The sequence below is a fragment of the Myxine glutinosa genome, chromosome 5, assembly GCF_964187855.1.
Source record: "Myxine glutinosa chromosome 5, kmMyxGlut1.1, whole genome shotgun sequence".
Lineage (NCBI taxonomy): Eukaryota > Metazoa > Chordata > Myxini > Myxiniformes > Myxinidae > Myxine > Myxine glutinosa.
Genome location: NC_136265.1, coordinates 200,317,433 through 200,345,024, shown reverse-complemented (window position 1 = coordinate 200,345,024; position 27,592 = coordinate 200,317,433). Strand labels below are relative to the sequence as shown.

At 45.4% G+C, this 27,592-nt stretch overlaps 1 protein-coding gene across 11 annotated transcripts in view; it reads right to left on the bottom strand.

The window, feature by feature from the left end:
• LOC137426492 (MAP/microtubule affinity-regulating kinase 3) overlaps window positions 1-27,592 on the bottom strand; it is a 171,778-nt gene that overhangs the window by 93,545 nt on the left and 50,641 nt on the right. For 8 of the 11 annotated variants that reach the window (XM_068115071.2, XM_068115075.2, XM_068115077.2 and 5 more), the window contains exons 3-5: window positions 24,447-24,500; window positions 7,731-7,779; window positions 4,970-5,035 (exon numbers count right to left, since the gene is read on the bottom strand). In XM_068115071.2, coding sequence (XP_067971172.2) covers window positions 4,970-5,035; window positions 7,731-7,779; window positions 24,447-24,500 — 169 coding nt within the window. The remainder of the gene's footprint in view (window positions 1-4,969; window positions 5,036-7,730; window positions 7,780-24,446; window positions 24,501-27,592) is intronic. The other 3 variants (XM_068115076.2, XM_078779359.1, XM_068115078.2) reach the window with 2 other exon arrangements.

Below are 27,592 nucleotides of genomic sequence, written 5' to 3'. Positions count from 1 at the left end.
ATGTTCATTTATGAGTGGTAAAAATAAACAACAAAAATAGAAAAAATATATTTTTCATAGAAAAGTGGAAAATAATCTTGGGCTTTTTCTTATATACTGTGGGATTTATTTGCCAGAGTCAGCATTGCTGACTGCAGAAAAACACAGATTGTGCCGTTTAACCAATCGCAAAAGGTAAATGCATATAATCTCTCACCTTTAAACCTACACACATGCACTGTTCACTGAATGCTCCACTGTTTCGCATAGCTGTAAAAATTCAATTTATTTATTTGTAATTTTTATTTTTTTTAACCATGATTTATTTATAATGTCCCCTTTCTAAAATTTCACCTAATAATAGTGGAAAATAATTATTAGATGAATCCGACTATAAAAATATTTTTTCAGTCTGTGGGTGCGACGTCTTTCTGAAAAAATAGCGATCATGAATTAGTGTTTTATCACAATTTACCAATTAAAAAAAAAAATCCTACCCAGCATGTAGGGATGGCCTAATTGTTGTCTTAGAAGGTAATAAGAAAAAGTAATAGGCCACAAAGGACCTACTTGAGAATATTTAAGTTGTTGGTGGTGTTTTTTCAAAGCTGAAAAGTCCAATTTATTACCACCCCTGTCTGTTTATTTGTCTGTCTGTATGTCTGTGAAAAGGATCTCTCAAATTTGTGCATCGATTCGGACGAAATTTGGTGAAGATGTTAGGTGTGTGACAAGGACGAAAGGATTAAATTTTGGTGAAGTTCCAGATGCAGATAAGAGAAATTTTTACGTGATTCTTCACGATTGAGTGATAGGGCTAAAACCAATATGGATCACAATATTGTTACGTTTATGGGGGGTAGGCAATGAAATACCTTCGGCCAGGTAGGATTGTATAGGATATACGTCGTGTGCTCCGACTGTCGTGAAGAAGAAGAAACCTCCATGTACCCAAGTAGGGATCCGTTAGACCGGATGTCGTGTAAGGTCATATATTTGTCCCAATGACGAGGGGTGGGGTTATGTTAATTAGTTAGGGATTAAGGGTAAATTCTCTGTATGTAAATTGCCTCTGTGACCTTTTCCCCTTCTTCCTTAATACACTACACACACACATTACCAGCAAGCAATCGGTGAGCATTATAACACAAAATAAAACAACCGGAACTATGACATTGAGCACCACCAATGATTCTGACAGCCGAGCCATCGCAAGGGCACAGGAAGGGCGTAAGGCCCCGCCCCACTGGGTAGCGATTGGTCTGGTACCATGGAGCGAGGAGATGGACTCGCTGATTGGAGCACACGCGGACGTCGTCGGATGACGTAAGAGCCCTGGGAACAAAAGACTTGGGGCCCGACATTTTCTTTCTTCCTGGTTCTGGATTTAATTGTGATCGGTCGCTTATACAGCTCTCTTGATTCTGGATTTTATAGCGTGCAGTCGCATTGTCTCCCTTTGGTTCGGGGTTTTCGGAATTAGCAGTCACACGTCCTTGCTCGGTTCCTGGTGTCCGGGGAAGGTGGACGCATCCTCGCATTTCATTTACTTTTCTTGGTCCTGGCAATCAGTTTGAGGGGCCACATTGTCCTTTCACTGGCTCGTTGGTGCTGGCTGCGCAGCGGCTGGGTGCTTGGAGAAACTGCAGTGCTGTGTGGAGTCGACGACGAGGATGGGCGCGGCTTGCTCGCTTCGCGCTCGGTGGCTGGAGTGAACGAACTGCGTGCCAAGGCCTGTTTCCCACACATGGACTTCGCGTAAAAGCGTGGCGTGTGCTTCCCACGCACGGACGCAGGAACCCATTTGAGGACCGACTGGGTGCAAGGGGCCGCTCAAAGCTGAGTACTGAGCAAACGCATCACACAAACACATTTATTATTTTCCAGTTATTTTTCCCCTTGTGTTGTATAAGAGTCCGTGAGAGGGTCCCTCGATTAGGAATCTTAGGTTACCATGCGTTTTCTTTGTTTCCTGGCATTTCTTTTATTGAACCTTTTATTGTTGCATTCAAAATCCGTGTCGGTTTGAGTTGATCATCATGGTTCGAAGTCGTCCAGTGGGATCCGTACAGGTAAGAGCTTCGCTACCCTTCGCTACCCTCAACACAACAACAACAACATGCATTTTAAGGCCATTTTCCCTGCTAGAGCGGGGGTTAGCCTTGCGGTTCCCATGACAATCTTCTCCATCTTGCCCTATTTTCTGCATGTCTCCTTGTTAACCCGCTTGCCCGCATTTCTTCTTCCACCATCTTTAGCCAAGTCTTTCTCGGTCTTCCCCGTCCTCTACTTCCTTCTACATTCATTTCCATCACTCTTCTCAACCAGTCACTTTCATCCTTCCTCAACACATGACAAAACCATCTCAACCTGTTCCTCTTCACAACATCAATCACAGGCTCTATTCCCATCATTTTTCACAATTCATCATTTGTCTTCCTCTCTCAACGATACTCCGCACATCCATCGAACCATTCGCATTTCCACCCTTTCCAACCTTCGTTTCTGCTTTCCGTTCATTACCCATGTCTCGCTCCCATAAATCATAACACTTCTCACACATGCAGCATACACCTTTCCCTTCAGCTTCAATGACACTCCCCTCCTTATCAGCATGCCACTCAGTTCCCGAAACTTCTTCCATGCACATCTCACTCTAGCAACCATTGCCGAGTCTGATCCACCCTCTCCATTCAGCATGTCTCCGAGGTAGCAAAATGTTTTCACACCTTCCAGCTTCACGCCGTCTCCAAGATCCAACTCAACATTTCCTTCATCTGCAGCTCCCTCTGTGCACACCTTACATTTGAATGTAGCTGCCACACTGGTTAATGACCCTCAAACCACTACATTTTTGATGAACCCACTCAGCGCACATTGTACATTGAATGGAGTTCACTCCGACACCCTTCCTGCACACAGCACAGGGCCACTTCCCAGTGCTTTCCACCTCACGACATGCTTTACCACTTGCCATCACCTTCGTCTTTCCGATATTCACCTTCAGACCTTTTGTCTCCATACATTCCTTCCACTTGTTCATCTTTTCCTTCAGTCCATCCATACTTTCTGCAATCAACACCAGATCATCTGCATACAACAACTCCCACGGTAAACCCTCCATTACGTACTGAGCCAGCACCTCCATCACAGCTACAAATAGTAGTGGACTTAGTACCGACCCCTGATGCACTCCCACCTTCACCTCAAACTCACCACTGTTCCCGTCCTTCGTCCTTACAGCTGTGCGCGCTCTTTTGTACATTGCCATTGCTGCCCTCAACCCCCACGCATATTCACACCGCCATTGCTTGATTGAATGCCTCTGAGTGTACGTTACCTTGGAGGATCTTAATCCCCGGGAACACGACAATATCTCAAAAAGTTTGAATGGATTCGCACCAAACTAGGTGGACAGGTTGGGTGTGAGAAGGATGAATCAATTCCATTCTGATGATCTGAATCTGGATACGGGATATTTTATTTTTAAGTGATTTTTCAACATTGAGAGATGGGGCAAAAACTATATATAGCATGAGCATGATATTTCAAAAAGTTGCGGACAATTTATGATAAAACAAGCGTTACGCCTAGGTCCCCCGTCGGTGAAGTGATGTGAGTTGACAAAGTGGAAGACGCAAGGCGGCCATCTTGGATTTGGACGCGGTGCCCAAGTTTCAATAGCGTTCTCCCTTATGTGTAGATGCACTGACACACCAGATTAGACGGTAGTAGTTCATTTATTTTTCAAGCTATTTCGCTCACAAGGTTCAGACATACATGGCGTCAGACATACATGGCGTCAGACATACATGGCGGCGGCCATCTTGGATTTTGACGTGGCGACCTAATTTTCAATAGAGATCTTCCTTATGCCTAGATACACCCACACACCAGATTAGAAGTTGGTACTTCGCTTATTTTTCAGGATATTTCGCTCACAAGGTTCAGACATACATGGCGTCAGACATACATGGCGGCGGCCATCTTGGATTTTGACGTGGCGACCTAATTTTCAATAGGGTTCTTCCATATGCCGAGTTGCACCCACACACCAAATTCGAATTCGGTCCGGCGCTTACGCATGCACGCACACACGTCCGCACGCACGCACGGACACACGGACGGAGGGGAAAACCATAGTCCCCCTTTCGCTCCGCGGTGCGACGGGGGACAACTAGGTGGATGAGTCAGTTAGGTGTGAAGAACAAGCCAATTCGATTTTGGTTCAGGTCCAGATCCAGATCCAGATCAGGGATGTCAGTGGGATTCAAAACGTAAACTGTTCAGCCTGGTGGAGGTATGTGCTCTACCGAGGGCCGTTCTATTTAACTACGATATCAGGTAGTGAGCAATTGTGCATTGAAAATGGAAAATATCTTTGCAAACAAAAACTATTTAATTTAAAATACCCCTGTGAAAAAGTGTTCACATAAAATTAATGTATTAGGGGTAACGGAAAGTCATGTCGTTTTTCAAAGAGGAATACACAGTTTAAAAAGCGACATTACTTTCCAGTACACCTAATACCAGTATAGTATTGCAAACCTTCAGAGAGGCTTATTGTTTAGGAAGTAAAATCAGGCGTCAGATTGCAGATGCAAGTGGTGGGCAAATCAAAACGCATCGACATTTCTAGCAAGGCAGCATGCCTTTTATGCACCCATGAAAAGAGAACTATTTTGCTATAATAATTAATACGATCGGTGATATTAAAAATAATTTTGAAAAATTCCAAGTTCCTGCCCTGATCTCCACAAACCTGCATCATCAACACAGCACTGTTCAGGTGGTGATGCAACAAGCAGACAATGGGATTTATAGCATTTCACATATTTACATCCCCCAACACCCTCCAAAAGCCAATGAATGAAAATACATATCTATCGATGTGCTGGAGGATATTTTAGGTTTTACATGAAGGTTTTCTTTGGAAGCAAGCTTAACATGCATGATGACAAAGGTTCCACATTCGAAACCAAATACTCACCTCCACTTGCATATTCCATAACGAGGTATAATGTTCTCTCAGTCTCTATCACTTCAAATAACTTGACTGAAAGCAAAAATAAAAAAAAACATGAATAGTTGCTAAACTATCGATCTAAAAAGCTTGCAAAATCAGATCGATTTCCAAGCTTTTGAATAAGACAATCCAGCTAATATTTAGCAGCAGCTAGCATGACAGACAGGTATCGATTCAAAATTAAAATAAATCCTTTGGCTCACCAGGCAGCATCCTAAATTGGCAAATTCCTAAAATGGAAATAGATGCAAAGCAAGCTAAAAAATAAACTCGCATTAACCTTTAGAATTGCAAAGCTGAAGAAAATAAATAAATAAATAAAACGGAGGCTATTACAGAACTTTTTTTTTCATTTGGTGAGAAAGGCATTTAGCAAACAGTGTGTGCACCTTGAGCAATAACAAATTATCAGACAAAATCTCAAACAAGTACTCTCTCTCTATCCCTCTCTCTCTGAAAGGACCGTCTGGCAACCCATCCTCCCCATCTACTTTCATAACAATCCTTTTGAGGAAGTTCAGTAATTCAAAGTCCTGGGTCTCCCTATCAGCGATGATACACTACATGACCAAAAGTATGCGGACACCGCTTCTAATTAGTGGATTTGGCTGTTTCAGCCACACCCATTGCTGACAGGTATATATAATCAAGCACACAGCCATTCAATTTCCATAAACAAACATTGGCAGTAGAATGGGCTGTACTGAAGAGCTCAGTGACTTTCAACGTGGCATCGTCATAGGATGCCACATTTCCAACAAGACAGTTCATCAACTTTCGGCCCTGCTGGAGCTGCTCTGATCAACTGTAAGTGTTGTTATTATGAAGTGGAAATGTCGAGGAGCGGTAGGCCACACAAGCTCACAGAATGGGACCGCCGAGTGCTGAAGCACTTAGCGCGTAAAAATCGTCTGTGCTCGGTTGCAACACTCACTACCGAGTGCCAAACTGCCTCTGGAAGCAACGTCAGCACAACAATTTTTCGTCGGGAGGTTCATGAAATGGGTTTCCATGGCTGAGCAGCCGCACACAAGCCTAAGATCACCATGCGCAATGCCAAGCGTCGGCTGGAGTGGTGTAAAGCTCACCGCCATTGGACTCTGGAGCAGTGGAAACGCGTTCTCTGGAGTCATGAATCACGCTTTACCATCTGGCAGTCCGACGGACGAATCTGGGTTTGGTGGATGCCAGTAGAACGCTACCTGCCCAAATGCATAGTGCCAACTGTAAAGTTTGGTGGAGGAGAAATAATGGTCTGGGGGCTGTTTTTCATGATTTGGGCTCAGCTCCTTAGTTCCAGTGAAGGGAAATCTTAATGCTACAGCATACAATGACATTCTAGATGATTGTGTGCTTTCAGCATTGTGGCAACAGTTTGGAAAAGGCCCTTTCCTGTTTCAGCATGACAATGCCCCCATGCACAAAGCGAGATCCATACAGAAATGGTTTGTCAAGATCGGTGTGGAAGAACTTGACTGGCCTGCACAGAGCCCTGACATCAACCCCATCGAAAACCTTTGGGATGAATTGGAACGCCGACTGTGAGCCAGGCCTAATCGCCCAACATCAGTGCCCGACCTCACTAATGTTCTTGTGGCTGAATGGAAGCAGATTCCCGCAGCAATGTTCCGACATCTAGTGGAAAGCCTTCCCAGAAGAGTGGAGGCTGTTATAGCAGCAAAGGGGGGACCAACTCCATATTAATGGCCATTATTTTGGAATGAGATTTGTTGATGCTTGTGTGTCCACATACTTTTGGTCATGTAGTGTATTTATTGGACAAACCACATTTTAAAGTTGGCCTCCAAAACCAGTCGCCAACTGGACATCCTCCGTCATACAAAGTCCTTCCTTGGCACAACTGAACTCCAATCCACCTTCAAGACCTTCATCCACAGCCTGATGGGAGTACTGTTCTCCCCTCTGGACTGGCTCCCCTACCTCACACCTTGAAACCCAAAGCCTTCAAGATTATTGGAATCTTCCGCGATGTAGCTGAGTCTATTGGCCTATTACTTTCTCATTGCAGAAAGGTCGGAAGTCTCTCTGTCCTCCACAGCTCCTTTTCTGATTTTGTACTCTTGACTTGTTCTGTACTATGCCTCTCCTCCCCTCCCCCACCTTCCCCCCTCCCCCAGGTGGTTTCTGCAGGGGACACATTGTGTCCACCATCAACCCTCTTCTGCTGAAGCTACCTAAATCCAGGATCACTGCTGACCTCCACTCATTTGTCTTTTCCCCACCCCCTCACCCCCCCATCTGTGGAATGAGCTTCCACATTCTCTTCAATCTCATTCTTCCCTCCTGGTCTTCGAGAAAGCTGTTCAGCCCCATCTCAGATCATCCCTCATTCAAAACCATGATCTTTTCTACCCCCATTAACTCCCCCGCCTCACTTCCTCCCACCAACCCAGAAACCAACCCCCTTCTAAATTTAGTTTTTCTTTCCTGAGTTTGCTTCTGTATCCATCTTGTCCATCCCATGCATCCTCCTCTACCCATCATTCCTCCCCTCTTCCCTTATGTGTCCAAGTCTTCTTCTATTTTGTCCGTCGATCCTGCTATTGGTACCCCCCTCTCACCCCCCAATCTTTCTACTATTCTTTTTGTTCTGTTGCATCCTGATCCGTTCAGTACTCACTCTTCCATGAGCCTTGACCTTGTATCCAAGAAAAAAACCCCACACCCAACAGTATCCTGCAAGCCTTGGCAGTGCGAAGCTTACCAATGTTAGGGTGATTTAAAAGCTTCATTATCCTGACTTCCCTGAAGAGCTGAAATGACAAAGTACATCTCATAAAGACAATCTTTTATTTTTTTTAAATCCTGTTTTCAAACCAAAAATATTTTAAAAAGTCATAATTATAATGATAAAAAATTCTCATTCTCTCTGATGCATATGCTGTCGCTTATACAAACATTCACATCAATCAATCAATTGATCATAAAGTGCTCTTCATTGAGAATAAAAATTGCAAAGAGCTTTACATTGGAGAAAGGTAAAACTGAAGTAAAAAGATGACATTTTAGGAGAGGTTACAAAAAACAATTTGTGAGGCTGTGCACATTTTTTAAAAGGCATAGAGTGCCACAGTTGAGGAGGAAATACGAAGAATGCTGAATGGCCAAATGACTTGCCCCTAGTGCGAGGAAATACCAGGACATTCCCATGCTACACTGCAGTATGAAAGAGATCAATATTTTATCCACAGGCAGGACCAATTCAGGTTTACATTTTAAAGTGATCAGAAATATTTTAAAATACTCGTATATGCATGCATTGGTGTACTAGAAGCCATTGGAGTGAAGTGTGGATTGGAGCAATATGGTCAAAATTCCGAGCTTAAGCTACGAGCCTGGCCGCCATATTCCAAATAAGTTGTAAGGGTTTGAGAAGTAGGAGGAAGCAAACCTGAAAAGAGCAAAATGCAGTAATCCAAGCAGAAAGTTGTGTGAGCATCTACCAAAGTTTCAATCCTTGTAACACGAGTGGATTTCTGCAATACTATGCAGGTAGAAAAAAACAGATTTACAAATTTTAGAAAAATGCAGAATATAGGAAAGAATTTGGCCCATAGTGACACCAAGATTCAAAACTGGGGAAGCAGAGATCGGGTAGTGACCCCCAAGTTGAATGCGGGTATAGCTTTTTAAATTAAGCTGCAACCACATCAGTATTAGGAGCTTAGAGTTGGAGAATGTCCATGTAGATCTGTATTTGAATTTTATTTCTCATAACAACAGCACAACTTTCCTCCATGTCTTCAACAACCACTCATTTCACCTCTTCAATGATGTCTGTTTCCATATATCTATCGAGGATCATGAGAAGTCCAGTTGGCAGAGGTTGCCTGCACTCGACCATCAACTAACTCGCTTTCACGTCCAATGGTGTTAAACCCCTCCACATCAGTACTTTCCCCTCATCTCCTATATGCAAGCATCCTCCCAACCCTACACCTTCTCTGTGTTCCTCTTTTGAGCAGCCCTAGGCCTCATGACACCCACCCACTTCTGCTTCCCCCCTAAACCTGCCTCCTCCATCTTCCTTTCTCCCTCACCACACTCCCTCCCAGTTACCCCCTCGCCCCGCTCCCTCCAAAATTCCCCCTCCTCCCGTCACCTCCAATATTCATCAGTGTCCCGCCACCTCCCAGCTCTGTCCCTTAACCCCCTACCTGCAGTCCATAACAATCCTCTTGAGGAAGTTCAGTCATTCAAACTTTTGGATCTCACTATTAGTCAGGATCGATCTTGAACAAAGAAAACGTTTCTAAGTTGGAACCTAAAACTAGTCGCCGCCTGGGCATTCTCCCTCGTGAAAAGTCCTTCCTTGGCACAAATGAACGTTTATCTATCTTCAAGGCTTTTGCCCGCAGTTCTGCAGACATACTGCTCTACCCTCTTGGCTGATGCCCATGCCTCACACTTTGATCAGCGAGACGCCAGGACACCATGCCCTTCAAAATCATTGAAATCACCCACGTTGAAAGTGAGTCTCTTGGCTTATCACTTTCACATTGCAGACAGGTCGGTGATCTTTGTCTTCCACTGCCTCCTTTCTGGTCTTTTTTTTTTTTTTGTATACAAGATCGAGGCTCGTGAAAGAGCTAACATTAATCACACAAAAAGACAAACCGACACACAAAACACAAAAAACAAGGGGAGCAGCAGACAAGATGGGGAGAGCGGGGGAAGGCCACAAAAGAGAGGGGGAAGAGGGGGAAGGACACAAACACAACATTTGAGAGCAGGGACATCGGGAGGACTTGGGGGGAGGTGGGAGAGGAATAAAACATATTGTTGTAGGTGACGGGTCGCGCCTCCCGGCACGGCCGTCCCACGGGTGCAACGCCGGCTGGTTCGACACAGATCTCGGGTTACGCGCCTCTATCGCGATACCAAATTACACCTGTGCCTTGCCAGTTGGGGAGACACCCGTCGCTACAGGTTGGGTTTGTCAGAGACCGAGCGAAGTCTGCCGCAACCTGTAGCCAGCTTGGTTTTAATTACAAATCGAGCGGATTGCTCTTCAATGCGACACAGATGAATGCAGTGCGGCAACTTCCATACGAATCAACCAGATTTAATGGGGGAACATTAGGGTACACAAAACAAGCAAGGCGTTCATGATAACATTATAATTCAACTATGAGTAATAACCCGCTCTTATCTAGGGAGCTACAATTAAGGGTTTCGCGGGGTGACCCTAACGAGATAAACCTTAGGCCTGGACAACATTCATACAAGACAGGGGGGTACTTGGTGGTGTTGATGGACGAGAGGTGAAGATGTGAAAAGGGCGAATGCAGCTCGTAACAAGCCGATGTCGCCGGATTCGAAGGCCCCGCTTGGGCCTGCAGTCTGCCAAATGGTGGCCCGCCCTCTTATCGGCCACGCATCAAGCGTCGCGAAATGGCGGCCACCCGCTCTCCTTATCGGCCACGCGATCAGCACGATTTTCCGTTTCTCCCGCTCAACCACGCGCGGAGAGAGCTCTCCGGCGGGAACCCGCCACGAAGGCCTGTCCACACGCCATCCGCGCATGCGTCTTTTTCCACCTCCTCCCTCGCACGTGCTCAGCGACCCCTCCAAGCGCCGCTTCCGGTTTTTGACGGCGCTTGTCGTTTTTGCCCGCTCAATCGCGCTTTCTCACGTCAATCCATTGCCTCGATCATGGCATTGCAACCGAGGCCGGTCTTAATGGAACTTGCACCTTGTTTGATTGTCAAGATGTAATTAAAAGGGAACCGTCTCTTGTACACCACCAATGCACCACACAAAACAGCCTGCTACACCTTCCGACACAAAACTACCATCCCAGTACAGACGATCTATGGTAAACATACATCTAAGAGGGGACCTGAACTAATTCTATATTTAATAAACCACTAAGGGCCATTTCCACAACACTACCCCCACCTTTCTCCCGAGGCTCTCCCGAGCCTCCACTAGGGGCAGCCCGCGGGAATGGCCCTGTCTAACGTACAGCACAAATCTCCCATTTACTCTAACCCACAACATTGCAAGCACTTAACTCCAAGAAGCAAAGTATCAGTAAGATTGGCATGTCCCTATCCTAGTGTGTCGGATCACTAATCTAACAAACACATCCACACTCTATGCATAATACTTAACATTCTAATTATGCATTTGCGCAGGAGGGCATTCAATGTTACTTTCAACACCAATATTCACATCGGAGCAAGACATTCAGAGTTTCAAAGCTTCTTGACGTGTTCGCTCCTTCACGCCTCCTCCCGGCAGTGTTGTGTCTTCACCCCAGAGGGGTTTCCTTACTTCGTGGCCTTATTGGCCTCTCACCAGGTGAGTTCAGTCGGCCCAGTGGCCTAATCTCACAAAGAGTCCTTCGGCCCACTGAGCCCACAAGACGGCATGAATCTTCGGCTGCAACAGCCCGCAAAAGCACTTTGGCCTCCATGGCCCACAAAAATGCTTCGGCCCACATGGCACACAACCGAGCAGCAGCAGGCAACAAGCCCTGCCTTGGACAGCAGGTGGCACAGTTCTACCGATGGTAAGCAAATGCAGTCTGGAGGCATTCTTGAGGGTGCAAGTGGGGGTGATGACCTCAGCCCAGGCAAAATGAAGAGTACCCTTAACCTTCCTTGCCTGACTTATCTTGGTACGACTTGTTTTAGTATGGTCTTCTTAAAAAGTCCTTTCACTTTTTAGCTGACAGGATGGTGTGCTTCTTAATCAATTGTTATCTGTGTGCTCATGACACACTGGTGGCTTCTCTGGCACTTGGAGAGGGCGACCGAACCTGGCCCTTGTTCACAACTTTCCCATCAACACGACTCGTACCAGGTGTCACACATGAATGGTGCGGAGGAGAGTTCATCGAACCTAACCTTTTACTTAAAGCTCTAACCAATGGCACAAACCCTGCCATTGCCACAATGATCCTAATGACCCATTTTTCCCAACCTGGCACACTGTTCCATTCTTTTAAACCTGGGCAAGGCCCTTATTTGTCTCTTTTTCTTCACTTGGTGGTGCCAGGCATAACTCATTGGCTGGGGAGTGTGACTACAACTAGGCCTCTTTGCCTGCTTCCAATAGGTGGTGGGGGACACCCAGCGACCTCGGGGTTCACCTGAGCGCGCCTCTGGCGCTCCTAAATAAGGGGTGGCTCTCTAGCCCCCACACTGTGCTCTCCAAGCACTCTAACCGGGTGGCTCTCTAGCCCCCGCACTGTGCTCTCTTAGCACTCTAAACCCTACTGTCTGGTGTCCCCTCCCGACTCACCAACTTCCAATACCATGTCACACTCCCAGCCAGTACCACCATACCTTGGCTGCACCTACCCCTAGCAGTCCGCCTGCACAATGGAACAGCAGCCAGAATCCACGTCAAATCCACTAAGTCCCCCCAACCTACACTCACTTGGTTAGGAGACTCCTACCAACAGGGTACATTGTTCGCACTCACTCTCCTCATTCACACAATCACGCCATTCATCCCAAACACCTTCGTCATTCATTCCACAGTGCCACACACCCAGTCCACAACACCATCCAACACCTTCCACTTTTTGCAGGGGTGTTTAACGCCCTGTCTGTCATGTCCCCACTATTTCTCTTACTTTTTTTTTTTTTTTTTTTTTTTAAATAGTCACGCACATCCACTTGTGCCACTCTTGTCTCTTCTGTCAGTCTCTCAATTTGCAATCTCTCTCGATATTATTTTCAGTCAAGAATTCCCTTTTTTTTTTTCTTTCCAATCTGGCCTGCTTCTGTGGCTCATTGGAAAGGGAGTGAGGGAAGGAATCCCTCATTACCCCTTACATGGCCCCGCCGCCTTTCCGCCACGGCTCATAAGGGTCACGTCTCAATTGGGGTCGTGGTCCACCCCCTCCTTTTCTCCAGGGTTCGCGGAAGTCAGGTAGACCCCACTTGGGGGAGCGGCCTCCCCCTCTTCTCTTTAATTCCCTGAAGACAGGTAAATCCCATTTAGCTAGCCGAACCCCTCGTGTCCTCAGAGAGGTCCGATGACCAAGGGACACCTGGCGGTGTCGTTGCTGGGCCCCTTTTGTTCGAAAATGGGTCCAGGGAGTATGTGACGCATGCCAACGCCGCCTGCTACGCATCTGCGCTCTACCTCGAAGTTCCTGTGAAGCTGAGGGAGAAATTACAATCCCCTTTCTAAAGCCTGCTCCTGGTGGAATTTCTATTTCCCCTTGCACCTCGAACCTATTTCCTACGTCACCACTCATTCCATGCTCCGCACTCACACACGTTTCGGCCTTGACAGCACACCCCGGTGCTGTAAACTGGACTATGGGCTCACAGCATTCATCCACAGGCATTCCATCCACACATTCAGGTGTCACGCATACGTGCACCCCATCGGACGGAGTCTCTTGATTAACATCAAATCCAATTGCGAACTTAAGCTCATCGTCCGCACCATGTATGCAGATGCCCACGTACCTGCTTCGTTCCAAAGTCACATCGGTCCGGTCGCTCATCATTGGTTCGCCACACTCCTCTGGGCCTGTCAGCTTCACTTGCTGGACCTGCTCAAAATGCGTTTCATGAGTCAACAACCCCGTATACTCCCTCCATGTCTCCATCACCAGGGTTTGCTCCAATTGTTGTTTCATTCGACGAGTGATGCCAATCAAGTCCTGCACCACTAACATTCCTCCCTGTGATGACGTCACACATCCCACATTATTGTGCTGCCCTACTTCCTGGCTCCATTTTCTTTCCCAGTTGAGTCGTTCTTCCTCTCTGAGCCTTTTTAGTTGTTCGTTACCTTTCCGGAGTCTTTCCATCTCTGCGGACTCCACCCTTGCTTTCTCCTTTACTTGATCAATTTCAAATTCATATTCTTTTTGTTTCGTATCCCATCGTCTCTTTTGTTCTTCATTCTCCAATCTCGTCGTTTCTCTCAATTGATTGATTTCCTTCTCCTGCTTCATTCGTTGTCCTTTCATTACACGTTCATCCATCTCATTCTTTGACCTTGCTTTGGCTTCTGCCTGTTCGATCTGCACAGTGTAGTTCCTTTTTAGTTGATCAATTTCAAATTCATATTCTTTTTGTTTCGTATCCGATCGTCTCTTTTGTTCTTCATTCTCCAATCTCGTCGTTTCTCTCAATTGATTGATTTCCTTCGCCTGCTTCATTCGTTGTTCTTTCATTACACGTTCATCCATCTCATTCTTTGACCTTGCTTTGGCTTCTGCCTGTTCGATCTGCACAGTGTAGTTCCTTTTTAGTTGATCAATTTAAAATTCATATTCTTTTTGTTTCGTATCCCATCGTCTCTTTTGTTCTTCATTCTCCAATCTCGTCGTTTCTCTCAATTGATCGATTTCCTTCTCCTGCTTCATTCGTTGTTCTTTCATTACCCTTTCATCCATGTCATTCTTTAACCTGGCTTTGGCTTCCATCTGTTCAATCTGCACAGTGTGGTTCCTTAACGTTTCCTTCTCCGTCCTCTCTCTTTCCTCACTTAACATCCTCAGCTTGTTTTGTAATTCCCTTTCTTTGTTTTGGTGTTTCTGTAACTCCATCTCATTTTTTAGTCTTGCTTTACCTTCTATCTGCTCAATCTGCCCAGTGTGTTTCCTTAACATTTCACTCTCCATCCTCTCTTTTTCCTCACTTATCTCCTCTACTCTTTCGCATGCTTCCTCTCTCCTTTTGTCCATCCTCTTCCCGTATTCCTTGCTACTTTCCATTTGACGTGCCAGTTCATTTCCTCTGTACTCTGATTCCCGAAACTGGCTTGATTTCTCAGACAATTCTCCCTTCAGTTGTTCCAATTCCAAATCGTGTTCCTCTCTTTCCTTTTTCAAGTTCTCCCGATCCCGGGAGTTTCTGCTTTGTTCTTTCTCTATTCTCTTGTTCAGTTTGCTCTTCTCTTGTTCCATGTATTCCTCCCCTCTTTTTATCTTCTGTTCTAGGCTTTCTCTTGTCTGATCACCGGATCTTACCTTTTCCTTCAGTTGTTCCAACTCATGGGTACTCCCCTCTACTTTCCTCTTTTCTCCCTGTAGTACCTGGACTTTTTCCACCAATTGATTCCCTATGCCTTCCAATTCGAGAATCCGTGCTCGTTCCCATCTGGAATCTGTGTCGTCTCGCAATGCGCCGGCCAAGGCCATTTCCGTCCAGTGAATTCGTTCCTGTGCATCGACCAATTGTTGTGACTCCCTTTGCTCCTCATTTTCCTGAACCTCACTTGCCTGCTGTAGTGCCTCATGCAATTTCGTGTGTAACTCCCCAATATAATCCTCCTTACACTCCACCTGCTCCCAGGCATCCTCCAATCGTGCATGAAGCTCGTTAATGTACGCATTGTCGTCCTGCTTATTTTGCCATGACGCATGCTGTGACCACGTGGTTTGGATCGGTGGGTGGGAGCGTTTTCTTCGTGATGTGCGGCTCGTTGCACTCTTAATACCGATTCTCTCCCACCTCGTGTCACGCTGCTGAGCCGCGCAGCCATTTTGCGACTCCATCTTCCTTTATAAATTACGAAGTTTGACACCCAATCCACTCAAAATAAAAATGAAACCAAATTTGGAATTTGCGAGCGACGTGTTTTTTTTTTGTTTTGTTTTTTCTCTTTACGCGCCTCTCACAATCGATGTTCGGGGTGCGAAATGCACCCCAGGTCCAAATCCCACTCCTGACACCAGTGTTGTAGGTGACGGGTCGCGCCTCCCGGCACGGCCGTCCCACGGGTGCAACGCCGGCTGGTTCGACACAGATCTCGGGTTACGCGCCTCTATCGCGATACCAAATTACACCTGTGCCTTGCCAGTTGGGGAGACACCCGTCGCTACAGGTTGGGTTTGTCAGAGACCGAGCGAAGTCTGCCGCAACCTGTAGCCAGCTTGGTTTTAATTACAAATCGAGCGGATTGCTCTTCAATGCGACACAGATGAATGCAGTGCGGCAACTTCCATACGAATCAACCAGATTTAATGGGGGAACATTAGGGTACACAAAACAAGCAAGGCGTTCATGATAACATTATAATTCAACTATGAGTAATAACCCGCTCTTATCTAGGGAGCTACAATTAAGGGTTTCGCAGGGTGACCCTAACGAGATAAACCTTAGGCCTGGACAACATTCATACAAGACAGGGGGGTACTTGGTGGTGTTGATGGACGAGAGGTGAAGATGTGAAAAGGGCGAATGCAGCTCGTAACAAGCCGAAGTCGCCGGATTCGAAGGCCCCGCTTGGGCCTGCAGTCTGCCAAATGGCGGCCCGCCCTCTTATCGGCCACGCATCAAGCGTCGCGAAATGGCGGCCACCCGCTCTCCTTATCGGCCACGCGATCAGCACGATTTTCCGTTTCTCCCGCTCAACCACGCGCGGAGAGAGCTCTCCGGCGGGAACCCGCCGCGAAGGCCTGTCCTCACGCCATCCGCGCATGCGTCTTTTTCCACCTCCTCCCTCGCACGTGCTCAGCGACCCCTCCAAGCGCCGCTTCCGGTTTTTGACGGCGCTTGTCGTTTTTGCCCGCTCAATCGCGCTTTCTCACGTCAATCCATTGCCTCGATCATGGCATTGCAACCGAGGCCGGTCTTAATGGAACTTGCACCTTGTTTGATTGTCAAGATGTAATTAAAAGGGAACCGTCTCTTGTACACCACCAATGCACCACACAAAACAGCCTGCTACACCTTCCGACACAAAACTACCATCCCAGTACAGACGATCTATGGTAAACATACATCTAAGAGGGGACCTGAACTAATTCTATATTTAATAAACCACTAAGGGCCATTTCCGCAACAATATGAACACTGCAAGGACTCTGGGGTGAATTACCGGGGGTAGAAAAGATCAAGGTTTTCGATGGGGGAAGATAAGAGATGGTGGTGAACAGCTGTTTTAAAGACCTGGAGGGAGGAGTGGGATTGAAGGGAGTGGGGGAGTTTGTTCCAGAGGCGGGAGAAAAGGGGAATGAAAGAGTGAAGGTGAGCAGAGAGCCTAGACTTTGGCAGTTTAACCATAAGAGGGTTGCTGGCAGATCTTGTGCGACCTGAAGGAATATTGGGGGGACAGAGCACAGAGAGAGCTGGGGAAGCAAGGCCAGAGAGGAGCAAGGCCGGAGAGAAAAAAAAAAAGAAAAAAAAAAGTGCGATTAAAAGCCCATGAAATATGACGGGTTAAAACAGATCATTTGACGATAAAACATCAAAAAAAGTGCGATTTCACCCTTTTCCTGAATTTCCAGTTTTTCTTTCCATTTCCGATTGATATTTTGTGGCTGTATCCATATTATTCAACCCATCTCCTCCCCACAAAATGATTCATTCACCGAAATGCATCCTGGGTAGTAAATACACAAAAGGCCATCTACCATATAAACCACAATATCAGTTTGTGTGTTTGTACAGATGTCTGTTCCCCTTCATAAGGGTAGGTTTTAAAGGCCAATCTTTTAACACGAATGTGTGTTCACTGCAGTCTATTTCTGAGGATAAAATAAACTCGAAAAACATTTTCCATAAAAGAGTAATTATGTCTCTTCTATTGGAATTGTAGACGGTGGCTTGCAAACTGAGCCTCAAGGGAAGTGTACAGAAACGTTTTTTTTTTAAAATAACAATAAATGCAAGGAGCAGGGAGGTGAAATTTGCGGCAACTGATGTGCAACGTGCACAGAGTAAAACGAGTGTTCAATTACATCTGCATGATATCTAATATATAAAAATGATATAAGCACACCTGACACTAGGCTGAGGCTTCAGGCTTTGGCAAGCTCACGAGGATGCACCGTCAAATGATCTGTTTTAACCCGTCATATTTCATGGGCTTTTAATCGCACTTAAACAAAATACGACAGTATTGTGAATTTCCAAAGCCATTTAAAAATTGATATACAGTGCCTTCAGAAAATATTCACACCCCTTGACTTTTTCACATTTTGTTGTGTTACAGCCTGAATTCCTTTTACAAAATAATTTAAAAATGAAAAGCTGAAATGCCTCAAACGGCTGCACAGCTGACCTCCAGTCAATAAGTAGTCAATTCACGTCAATCATCTCTCCTTCCTGTCCAGGCTGGAGTTCCTCAGGGCAGTGTTCTGGGCCTTGTGCTTTTTTTGGTATTCATTAATGATCTCTCTGACTCTCTGGAAAATCCTCTCTATCTTTTCGCTGATGACGCCACTCTCTGCCGCTCCATATCTCAACCATCAGATCAGCAGGCAGCAGCCTCTTCACTCTGCAGACCTGGACAAAATCACAAACTGGTCAAACAAGTGGAACATGTTTTTCAATCCTGACAAATCTCTCACACTCACTTTGTCTCTCCGAAAAGACCATCTGGACAACCCTCCCATCTACTTTATCAACAATCCTCTCAAAGAAGTTCTGTCACTCAAGCTTTTAGATGTCACCATCTGCCATGATCTTTCCTGGGAAAACAACATTTCCAAGCTGGCCACCAAAGCCAGTCGTCGACTGGGCATCCTCCGTCATGCGAAGTCCTTTCTGGACACCTCTGTGCTCCTCACCATATACAAAACTTTCATCCGCAGTTCAACGGAATACTGCTCTCCCCTCTGGGCTGGTCCTCCTGCCTCATACCTAGCTCGCCTTCACGCTGTAGAAACCAAAGCATTCAGAATCATTGGCATCTCCTGCGATGAAGCTGATTCTGAGGGCCTTTTACTCGCTCACTGCAGGCAGGTTGGTGGTCTTTCTGCCTTCTACCGACTCCTCTGCAGCCTAGCTCCCCCAGCTCTCTCTGTGCTCTGTTCCCCAAATATTCCTGCAGGACGCACAAGATCTGCCAGCAACCCTCTTCTGGTGAAACTGCCAAAATCAAGACCCTCTGCTCACCTTCACTCTTTCATTCCTCTTTTCTCCCACCTCTGGAACAAACCCCCTCACTCTCTTCAATCCCACTCCTCCTTCCAGGTCTTCAAAACAGCTGTTCACCACCATCTCTTATCTTCCCCCATCCAAAACGTTGATCTTTTCTACCCCTGTTAAAACACCCCAAATCCACCTCTTTCAATCTCCAACTTCTTTCCTGAAATTCCGAGTCATGTTCATTTCCTTCATACCGTGTACCGCTCCCCCCGCCTCCCCCAGCCCTCTCCCTTCTACAGATCTACCGACATCCCTGTTCTCCACTGTTGTTGTGCTTGTATGCTTTCCTCTCTCTCTCTCTCTCTCTCTCTCTCCCTCTCTCTCTCTCTCTCTCTCTCTCTCTCTCTCTCCCTCCCTCGTCTCCCGCTCCCTTTATTGTACGTTTTATGTATCCGTGCATGTTTTCGTGTTTATTGTGTTAGCTCTTACACGAGCATCGACTCTGTATCCCCAAAAAAGAAAAGAAAAAAAGTATCCAAACCCTTTGCTATGACACTCCAAATTTAGCTCAGGTGCATTCAATTTCCTTTGATCATCCTTGAGATGTCTTCAACTTGATTGGAGTCCACCTGTGGCCAATTCAATTGATTGGACATGATTTAGAAAGAAACACACCTTTCTCTATGAGACTCCTTTCGACACACATTTCCCAAGAGTGCAGTGAACTTCATCATTAAGAAAATGAAAAAATATGGAACTGTGGAACAAATAATATGGAACAAATATGGTGTGACCCAGATGCTTCCTAGATCTGGCCGGCCAACCAAACTGAGCAACCAGGCAAGATGGACCTTGGTCGGAGAGGTGACCAAGAACCCATTGCCCACTCTGACAGAACAACAAAGCTCCTTGGCCTGGATGGGAGAATCTGCTAGACAAGTCTCTGCAGCATTTCACAAATCTAGGCTTTATGGGAGAGTGGCTAGATGGAAGCCACTCCTGAGAAAAGGCACATGACAGCACACTTGGAGTTTGCAAAAGGGCACATGAAAGACTCAGAGCATGAGGCATGAGACAAAACATTATGTGGTCTCATGAGACGAAAATTGAACTCTTTGGCCTGAATGCAAAGTGATACATCTAGTGGAAACCGAGCACAGCTAATCACCCAGCTAACACCATCTCTACCGTGAAGCACAGTGGTGGCAGCATCATGCTAAGGGGATGCTTTTCAGTGGCAGAGACTGGGAGACTTGTAAGGATAGAGGGAACAATGAATGGAGCCAAATACAGGCATTTCCTTCAGGAGAACCTGCTTCAGAGTGCAAAAGACCTTAGACTGTGGCTCAGATTTACATTCCAACAGGACAATGACCCCAAATATACAGCCAAAGCAACACAGGAATGGCTTCAGAACAAGAACATGAAAGTCCTTGAGTGGCCGATCCAAACCCAAAACTTGAATCTCATTGAGAATCTGTGGAAATACTTGAAGATTGCTGTTGACCGACGCTCCCCATTCAACTTGACAAAGCTTGAGCAAGTCTGCAAGGAAGAATGGGAGAAACTCCCGAAATCCAGATGTGCAAAGCTGATACAGACATACCCAAAAAGACTCAAAGATGTAGTCGCTGCCAAAGACGTTTTTACAAAGTATTCACTCTAAGGGCTGAATACTTGTGTAAATTAGATCTTTCGATTTCATTTTCAATAAATTAGTAAAAGTTATTTAAAATACGTTTTCGCTTTGCAATTATGGGGTATTTTGTAATAGATTAAAGAAATTAAATTAAATTAAATTCATTTTATATTTAGGCTGAATCACAGCAAAATGTGAAAAAGTCAAGGTGTGAATACTTTCTGAAAGCACTGTATATATTGTTATAGCCGTCGGGTTCGTCCAGTTGCCCAGTCTGAATCCCGACAAACCTTGTCAAAGGAGTCATGACGGCTAACTGATTTGATCATTCTGTGTCTGAGCAAAGGCCTGTTTACCACGATATCGTACTCCAATGGAACAACTAAGCAAGGCGATGCGTCACACTGATTGGTGCTGTGTGCCCGCGACTAATAGCAACCAAGCAAAATCACCGGGCACAGGCACAGTCCTTTCCTGGCGCTATCCATCAAACCAAATCTGTCCTTTAACTGACGTGTGCAACTCACCAATAGTGAGCAGAGACTTTCGAATTTGCCCAGAGACCAAGCGGTTTTAAAGTGTATTGGTACATGGGGAAAGGATACAAAAGGAAGCAATGCTATACAATAATTATTAAAGGACATAAAAGACAAATTACAAAGGTTATTTTGCTCCTCTTCCCTTTTTAAGGGGTGAGGTCCAATGGAACAGATTACAAAGGTAGGAACATTAAAAGGCGTATGAAGGGAAAGTGGTTTTAAACAGATACATGTGGGGAAGGTCGACAACAGCTTTATACACACAAAACGATGCATATTCAACGATATCACAGTTAATTTATCTCACGCTCATTCTAATACATGCAATATGGGAAATAACTATCGCTATAACATGCAAAGTTACCCCCAAGAAGGCATTCCCACAACAATCTACACTGTATATGTATATACATACATGTACAGTTTATATATACTAGGGCATGCCCGTACTATATATAAGCTAGGACGTGCCCGTACGTGGGTGCCCGTTCCTTGCCAAAAAAAAAAAAAAAAAAAAATTTGTGTAGGGGTGTGTGTGTGTAAACATCCTAGGGCGTGCCCGTACGTGGGTGCAAAAAAACATGCGTGCAAACAACAACAACAAAAAAAAACTTTGAAACCACGTGGCAGTAACGACCACAGAACCCCCCCCCCCCCTCTATTTACATGAATGGTTTGGTCCATTCGCAACGACCACAGAACCCCCCCCCTCTATTTACATGCAATGGTTTGGTCCATTCGCAACGCCAAAGCGAACGGCGAACGGCTAAATCGCCATAGCTCGGTAAGTACTTGTCCGATTAATTTCAAACCTTGAAAAGGCACATCCTCGGGTCCCCAGCAATATACCTGGCAAGTTGCAAGTATATCGGACCCGTGGTTGTCGAGAAACAGCGGTCACAGACAAACAAACAAACGTACAAACGTACAAACAAACACACAGAGATTACTGGAATTATAGATAGATTATTTTTTATTTTTTTTTAAAGAAAAAGGCCCATCAACCAAAAGCAACTAGATGTACTCTCCTTATTTAAGTAATAAACAAGCAAGGGCAGACGTGGTCACAGGTGATGTTTCTGATACATGAATGAGTATAATTGGCTCTCCAACCTGCAACAAAACCAGGACATCATCGTTACATGTGCTACACTGCGACATCGAGGGGGAATGCTGCAGTCATCAACAAGCCTGACAGGCAATGGTTCAAAGAGCCACAGGCAGAGAAAATATCTATTTTTGGTATCTTTCAGAATACTACAATATAGTTTTGCTCTTGATATGTGAGGTACAACCATTTTGACAGCTGTAAATGACAGATGATATTCAGGCACCAGCAAATAACAGCGATCATTCAGACACCCGCAACTAACAGTGATTATTCAAACACCCGCAAATAACAGCGATCATCCAGGCACCAACAAATAACAGTGATCATCCAGGCACCAACAAATAACAGCGATCATCCAGGCACCAACAAATAACAGCTATCATTCAGACACCAACAAATAACAGCTATCATTCAGACACCAACATATAACAGCGATCATCCAGGCACCGGGAAATAGCAGTGATCATCCAGGCACCAACAAATAACAACAATCATCCAGGCACCAACAAATAACAGCGATCATTCAGGCACCCACAAATAACAGCGATCATTCAGGCACCCACAAATAACAGTGATCATTCAGGCACCCACAAATAACAGCGATCATTCAGGCACCCACAAATAACAGCGATCATTCAGGCACCCACAAATAACAGCGATCATTCAGGCACCCACAATTAACAGCGATCATTCAGGCACCCACAATTAACAGTGATCATTCAGGCACCCACAAATAACAGCGATCATTCAGGCACCCACAAATAACAACAATCATCCAGGCACCAACAAATAACAGCGATCATTCAGGCACCCACAAATAACAGCGATCATTCAGGCACCCACAAATAACAGCGATCATTCAGGCACCCACAAATAACAGCGATCATTCAGGCACCCACAATTAACAGTGATCATTCAGGCACCCACAAATAACAGTGATCATTCAGGCACCCACAAATAACAGTGATCATTCAGGCATCCACAAATAACAGTGATCATTCAGGCACCCACAAATAACAGTGATCATTCAGGCACCCACAAATAACAGCGATCATTCAGGCACCAACAAATAACAGTGATCATTCAGGCACCCACAAATAACAGCGATCATTCAGGCACCCACCAATAACAGTGATCATTCAGGCACCCACAAATAACAGTGATCATTCAGGCACCCACAAATAACAGCGATCATTCAGGCACCCACAAATAACAGCGATCATTCAGGCACCCACAATTAACAGCGATCATTCAGGCACCCACAAATAACAGCGATCATTCAGGCACCCACAAATAACAGCGATCATTCAGGCACCAACAAATAACAGCGATCATTCAGGCACCCACAAATAACAGCGATCATTCAGGCACCCACAAATAACAGCGATCATTCAGGCACCCACAAATAACAGCGATCATTCAGGCACCAACAAATAACAGCGATCATTCAGGCACCCACAAATAACAGCGATCATTCAGGCACCCACAAATAACAGCGATCATTCAGGCACCCACAAATAACAGCGATCATTCAGGCACCCACAAATAACAGCGATCATTCAGGCACCCACAAATAACAGCGATCATCCAGGCACCAACAAATAACAGCGATCATTCAGGCACCCACAAATAACAGCGATCATTCAGGCACCCACAAATAACAACAATCATCCAGGCACCAACAAATAACAGCGATCATTCAGGCACCCACAAATAACAGCGATCATTCAGGCACCCACAAATAACAGCGATCATTCAGGCACCCACAAATAACAGCGATCATTCAGGCACCCACAATTAACAGTGATCATTCAGGCACCCACAAATAACAGTGATCATTCAGGCACCCACAAATAACAGCGATCATTCAGGCACCCACAAATAACAGCGATCATTCAGGCACCCACAAATAACAGCGATCATTCAGGCACCCACAAATAACAGCGATCATTCAGGCACCCACAATTAACAGTGATCATTCAGGCACCCACAAATAACAGTGATCATTCAGGCACCCACAAATAACAGCGATCATTCAGGCACCCACAAATAACAGCGATCATTCAGGCACCCACAATTAACAGTGATCATTCAGGCACCCACAAATAACAGTGATCATTCAGGCACCCACAAATAACAGTGATCATTCAGGCACCCACAAATAACAGTGATCATTCAGGCACCCACAAATAACAGCGATCATTCAGGCACCCACCAATAAGTGATCATTCAGGCACCCACAAATAACAGTGATCATTTAGGCACCCACAAATAACAGCGATCATTTCGGCAATTGTAAATAATAGCACAGTTGGTGCAAGTAGTGCCAACTCACCTTCTGCAGGCTCGAAGGATTCAACTGAGTCTTGTCTATTATTTTGATTGCAACCTGCAACCACAGTGCACAAGATATATGTTAGAGGCCGTTTTCAAACTCCCGATTTGTCCCGATTGCACATGCGCAGAGAGGAGCGAGATAATATTTTTTTTACTCTGTCTCCCTATCTGGCAGTCAAACAATATTGAAAATTACTCCAAAAAGGAAACGTACTGTTTTAAGGACGTTATAAAGGACACATACAACAGGCACGAATAACTAATGTAATGTGTTAGATAGGGTGGTGTAATAGCCACTGCGTCAATGTCGGTAAATTTCAGAATTTATTTATTTATACGAACTTTACAATCTTCATTTGTATTAAAATTGAATTATATAATTGAACGCTGTACAACACAAATCGCCTTCTTGTCACTTCCAAGAACCTCCAGTTTTGCAGTACTTTGACATGTTAAACAAGGTGGTGTCACACTGGTTATACAAGGTGGTGTACAAGACACTGCATCAATAGCGCTACAGTTCCAGAAGTTTTTTTTTTTTAAACGAACTTTACAATCATTATTTTATTTCAATTGAAGTACAGGGTGTTCCAAAAAAACCTGGACAACTTTGGTTGTTAACATACTAGGGCATGCCCGTACTATATATATATCTAAAATTATATCCCCCCCCTCTATTTACATGAAATGGTTTGGTCCATTCGCAAAGCCAAAGCGAACGGCTTGTGAGTACGGTGACAATCCCCCCCCTCTATTTACATGAAATGGTTTGGTCCAAAGCGAACGGCTTGCGAGTACGGTGACAATCCCCCCCCTCTATTTACATGAAATGGTTTGGTCCAAAGCGAACGGCTTGCGAGTACGGTGACAATCCCCCCCCTCTATTTACATGAAATGGTTTGGTCCAAAGCGAACGGCTTGCGGAGTTTGGTAAAGAAATCGCCATAGCTCGGTAACTACTTCTCCGATTAATATGAAACCTTGAAAAGGCACATCCTCGGGTCCCCAGCAATATACCTGGCAAGTTTCAAGTATATCGGACCCGTGGTTGTCGAGAAACAGCGGTCACAGACAAACACACAGACACACAGACATACAGACATACATACACACACACACACAGAGATTACTGGAATTATAGATAGATGTAGTACCACAAATGATACAATGTTCCCCTTTGTTTCTTACAATACAGAAACTCAAAAGTTTTTTTTAATTTCCAGGTCTGATGGTTTAATATAAAGGCAAATGGCGACTCCACAAGAGAAAGCTCAGTGTTTCGAATGGTACATCGAGACGAGATCCGACACGCAAGTTCAGCGTAATTTCCCGACATGGTATGAAAGGAATCCGCCATCGTGGAATAGTATCAGAGAGTCGTACAAGGGGTTTAAGGAGATTGGAAGTCAGCCCTATTCTAGGCCTATTGTAAACACATTAGGATTTTTACATTACACATGCTATCTGAAGTATTCATACCCCCCTCCAACGTAACAGTACTAACAACCAAATTTGTCCAGGTCTTTTTGGAACACCCTGTATCTACTGTTATGTCGGTGGGGTAAAGCAATATCTAGAGTCAGGTAGATCTGAACAGGTAACATGCTTAGTCTGTCGCGATAGGGAATCTACCTGTAATAAGTTCTGTGTGTCGTCCGGTTTGTCAGGTAAGAGTATACCTGTGAACATACCAGGATGTTCGGGTGTTAGATAGTATAGGGATTAAGATAAACCCCTGTGTGTCAAACCTGGTAGCCAAACCTTTGTCCCTTATGGCAATGCATACCCATGTAAACACTTAGACAGGCCCTGTAGTGCAAACAGTAATTAAATTCCCTTCCCTGACAATGACTTCAGAAGAAAACGGACAGGAAACCAGGCCAGGACACCGCCGATGATGGCTGCCGCCGATCGCATCACGAACTTGCATAGCAACATGCCACAAGGAGGCCTGTGATTGGTCGAAGCGGGAGGCGCTCGGCAAATGGGAAAGGGCCAGCATGTGCGGCCGGCAGCCAATCAGGACAGAAGGACGAGGACGCAGCTGTGAGGGAGGTAACTGGCTTGGGAAGAAGGGACTGGAAACGTCGAGAAGATAGACGTCACCGGGGAGTTTATATAAGGGCGCGCCGAACGACATTTTCCCTCTTACGCAGCCCTAGCCCTTGTGCTCTTTGGCTGTTTCGGCGTGTTTGAAGCTCTTGTGCTTATTATTGGTCTTGAGAGGTCCTGGTGGTCGTTGGCTCGCCATCTGCGTGGTGCTTGGAGCGGTGCTCGGTGCTTGTGCAGGAGTGGGGCTCGGTGCTGTGAATGGGCGGGACCTCGTGTGCGAACGGAGAGGGCGTTGGCTCGGGCCTTCGCGGTGCTGTAGTGCTGGAGCGAGGGACCTCGTGGTGTGCTTGGAGCCGCGTGGGGACAAGACTATGGACAGTTAAGACACCACTTACACACCATAACAAACGTTTTTCTTTTATTAATTCATTCCTGTGTCTCGTTTCTGAAGTGAGTTGTGGGGACGTCCCAACTTAGGACTTTTATTTAGTATCGCGTTTTCCTGTCCCTACCTTTTATTACAATAAACCCTTGTATTATTTTTCATTCCCCACAAATCTGGTTTTGTGTGAGTTCGTTCGCCTTCCACAGGTACGCGCTTTTACCGCAGCTTCCTCTTCCCTTCTCCTTCCCGCGCTACAAAAGCAAAATCCATATTTGAGCGTCACCTCCAGTAATTCCGTTCTGGTCCATCCGCGAGCCCTGGTGTTAACCGAAGGGTTCGCGCGACAATACTTAAACACTGCGTGGGGTATCGTGTTCTATGAACTCTCTAGCTGCTTCTTTATCAAAATCTAACCCTCCAACTCACTTGAGATCTTCTTTAATTCGTAGGATTATCTCCCTGAGTTAATGCTGTCACTTTCTAATATTTTAAGATGGTCATCCACGTCATCTTTTCATACCATTTCCCATTCCTACTTTCACTGTCTCTTCCCTTCCAGTGCACATTCAACCTATCGGTCTGCTCACGCCCCCATAGTGTAGCAGCATAGCAAACCTGTTGTGCATTTTGCGATACAAGCACCAAATTTGGCACAAATGTACATTAATATGTTGCGAACATTTTCAGATATTGGGCCACTTGAAATT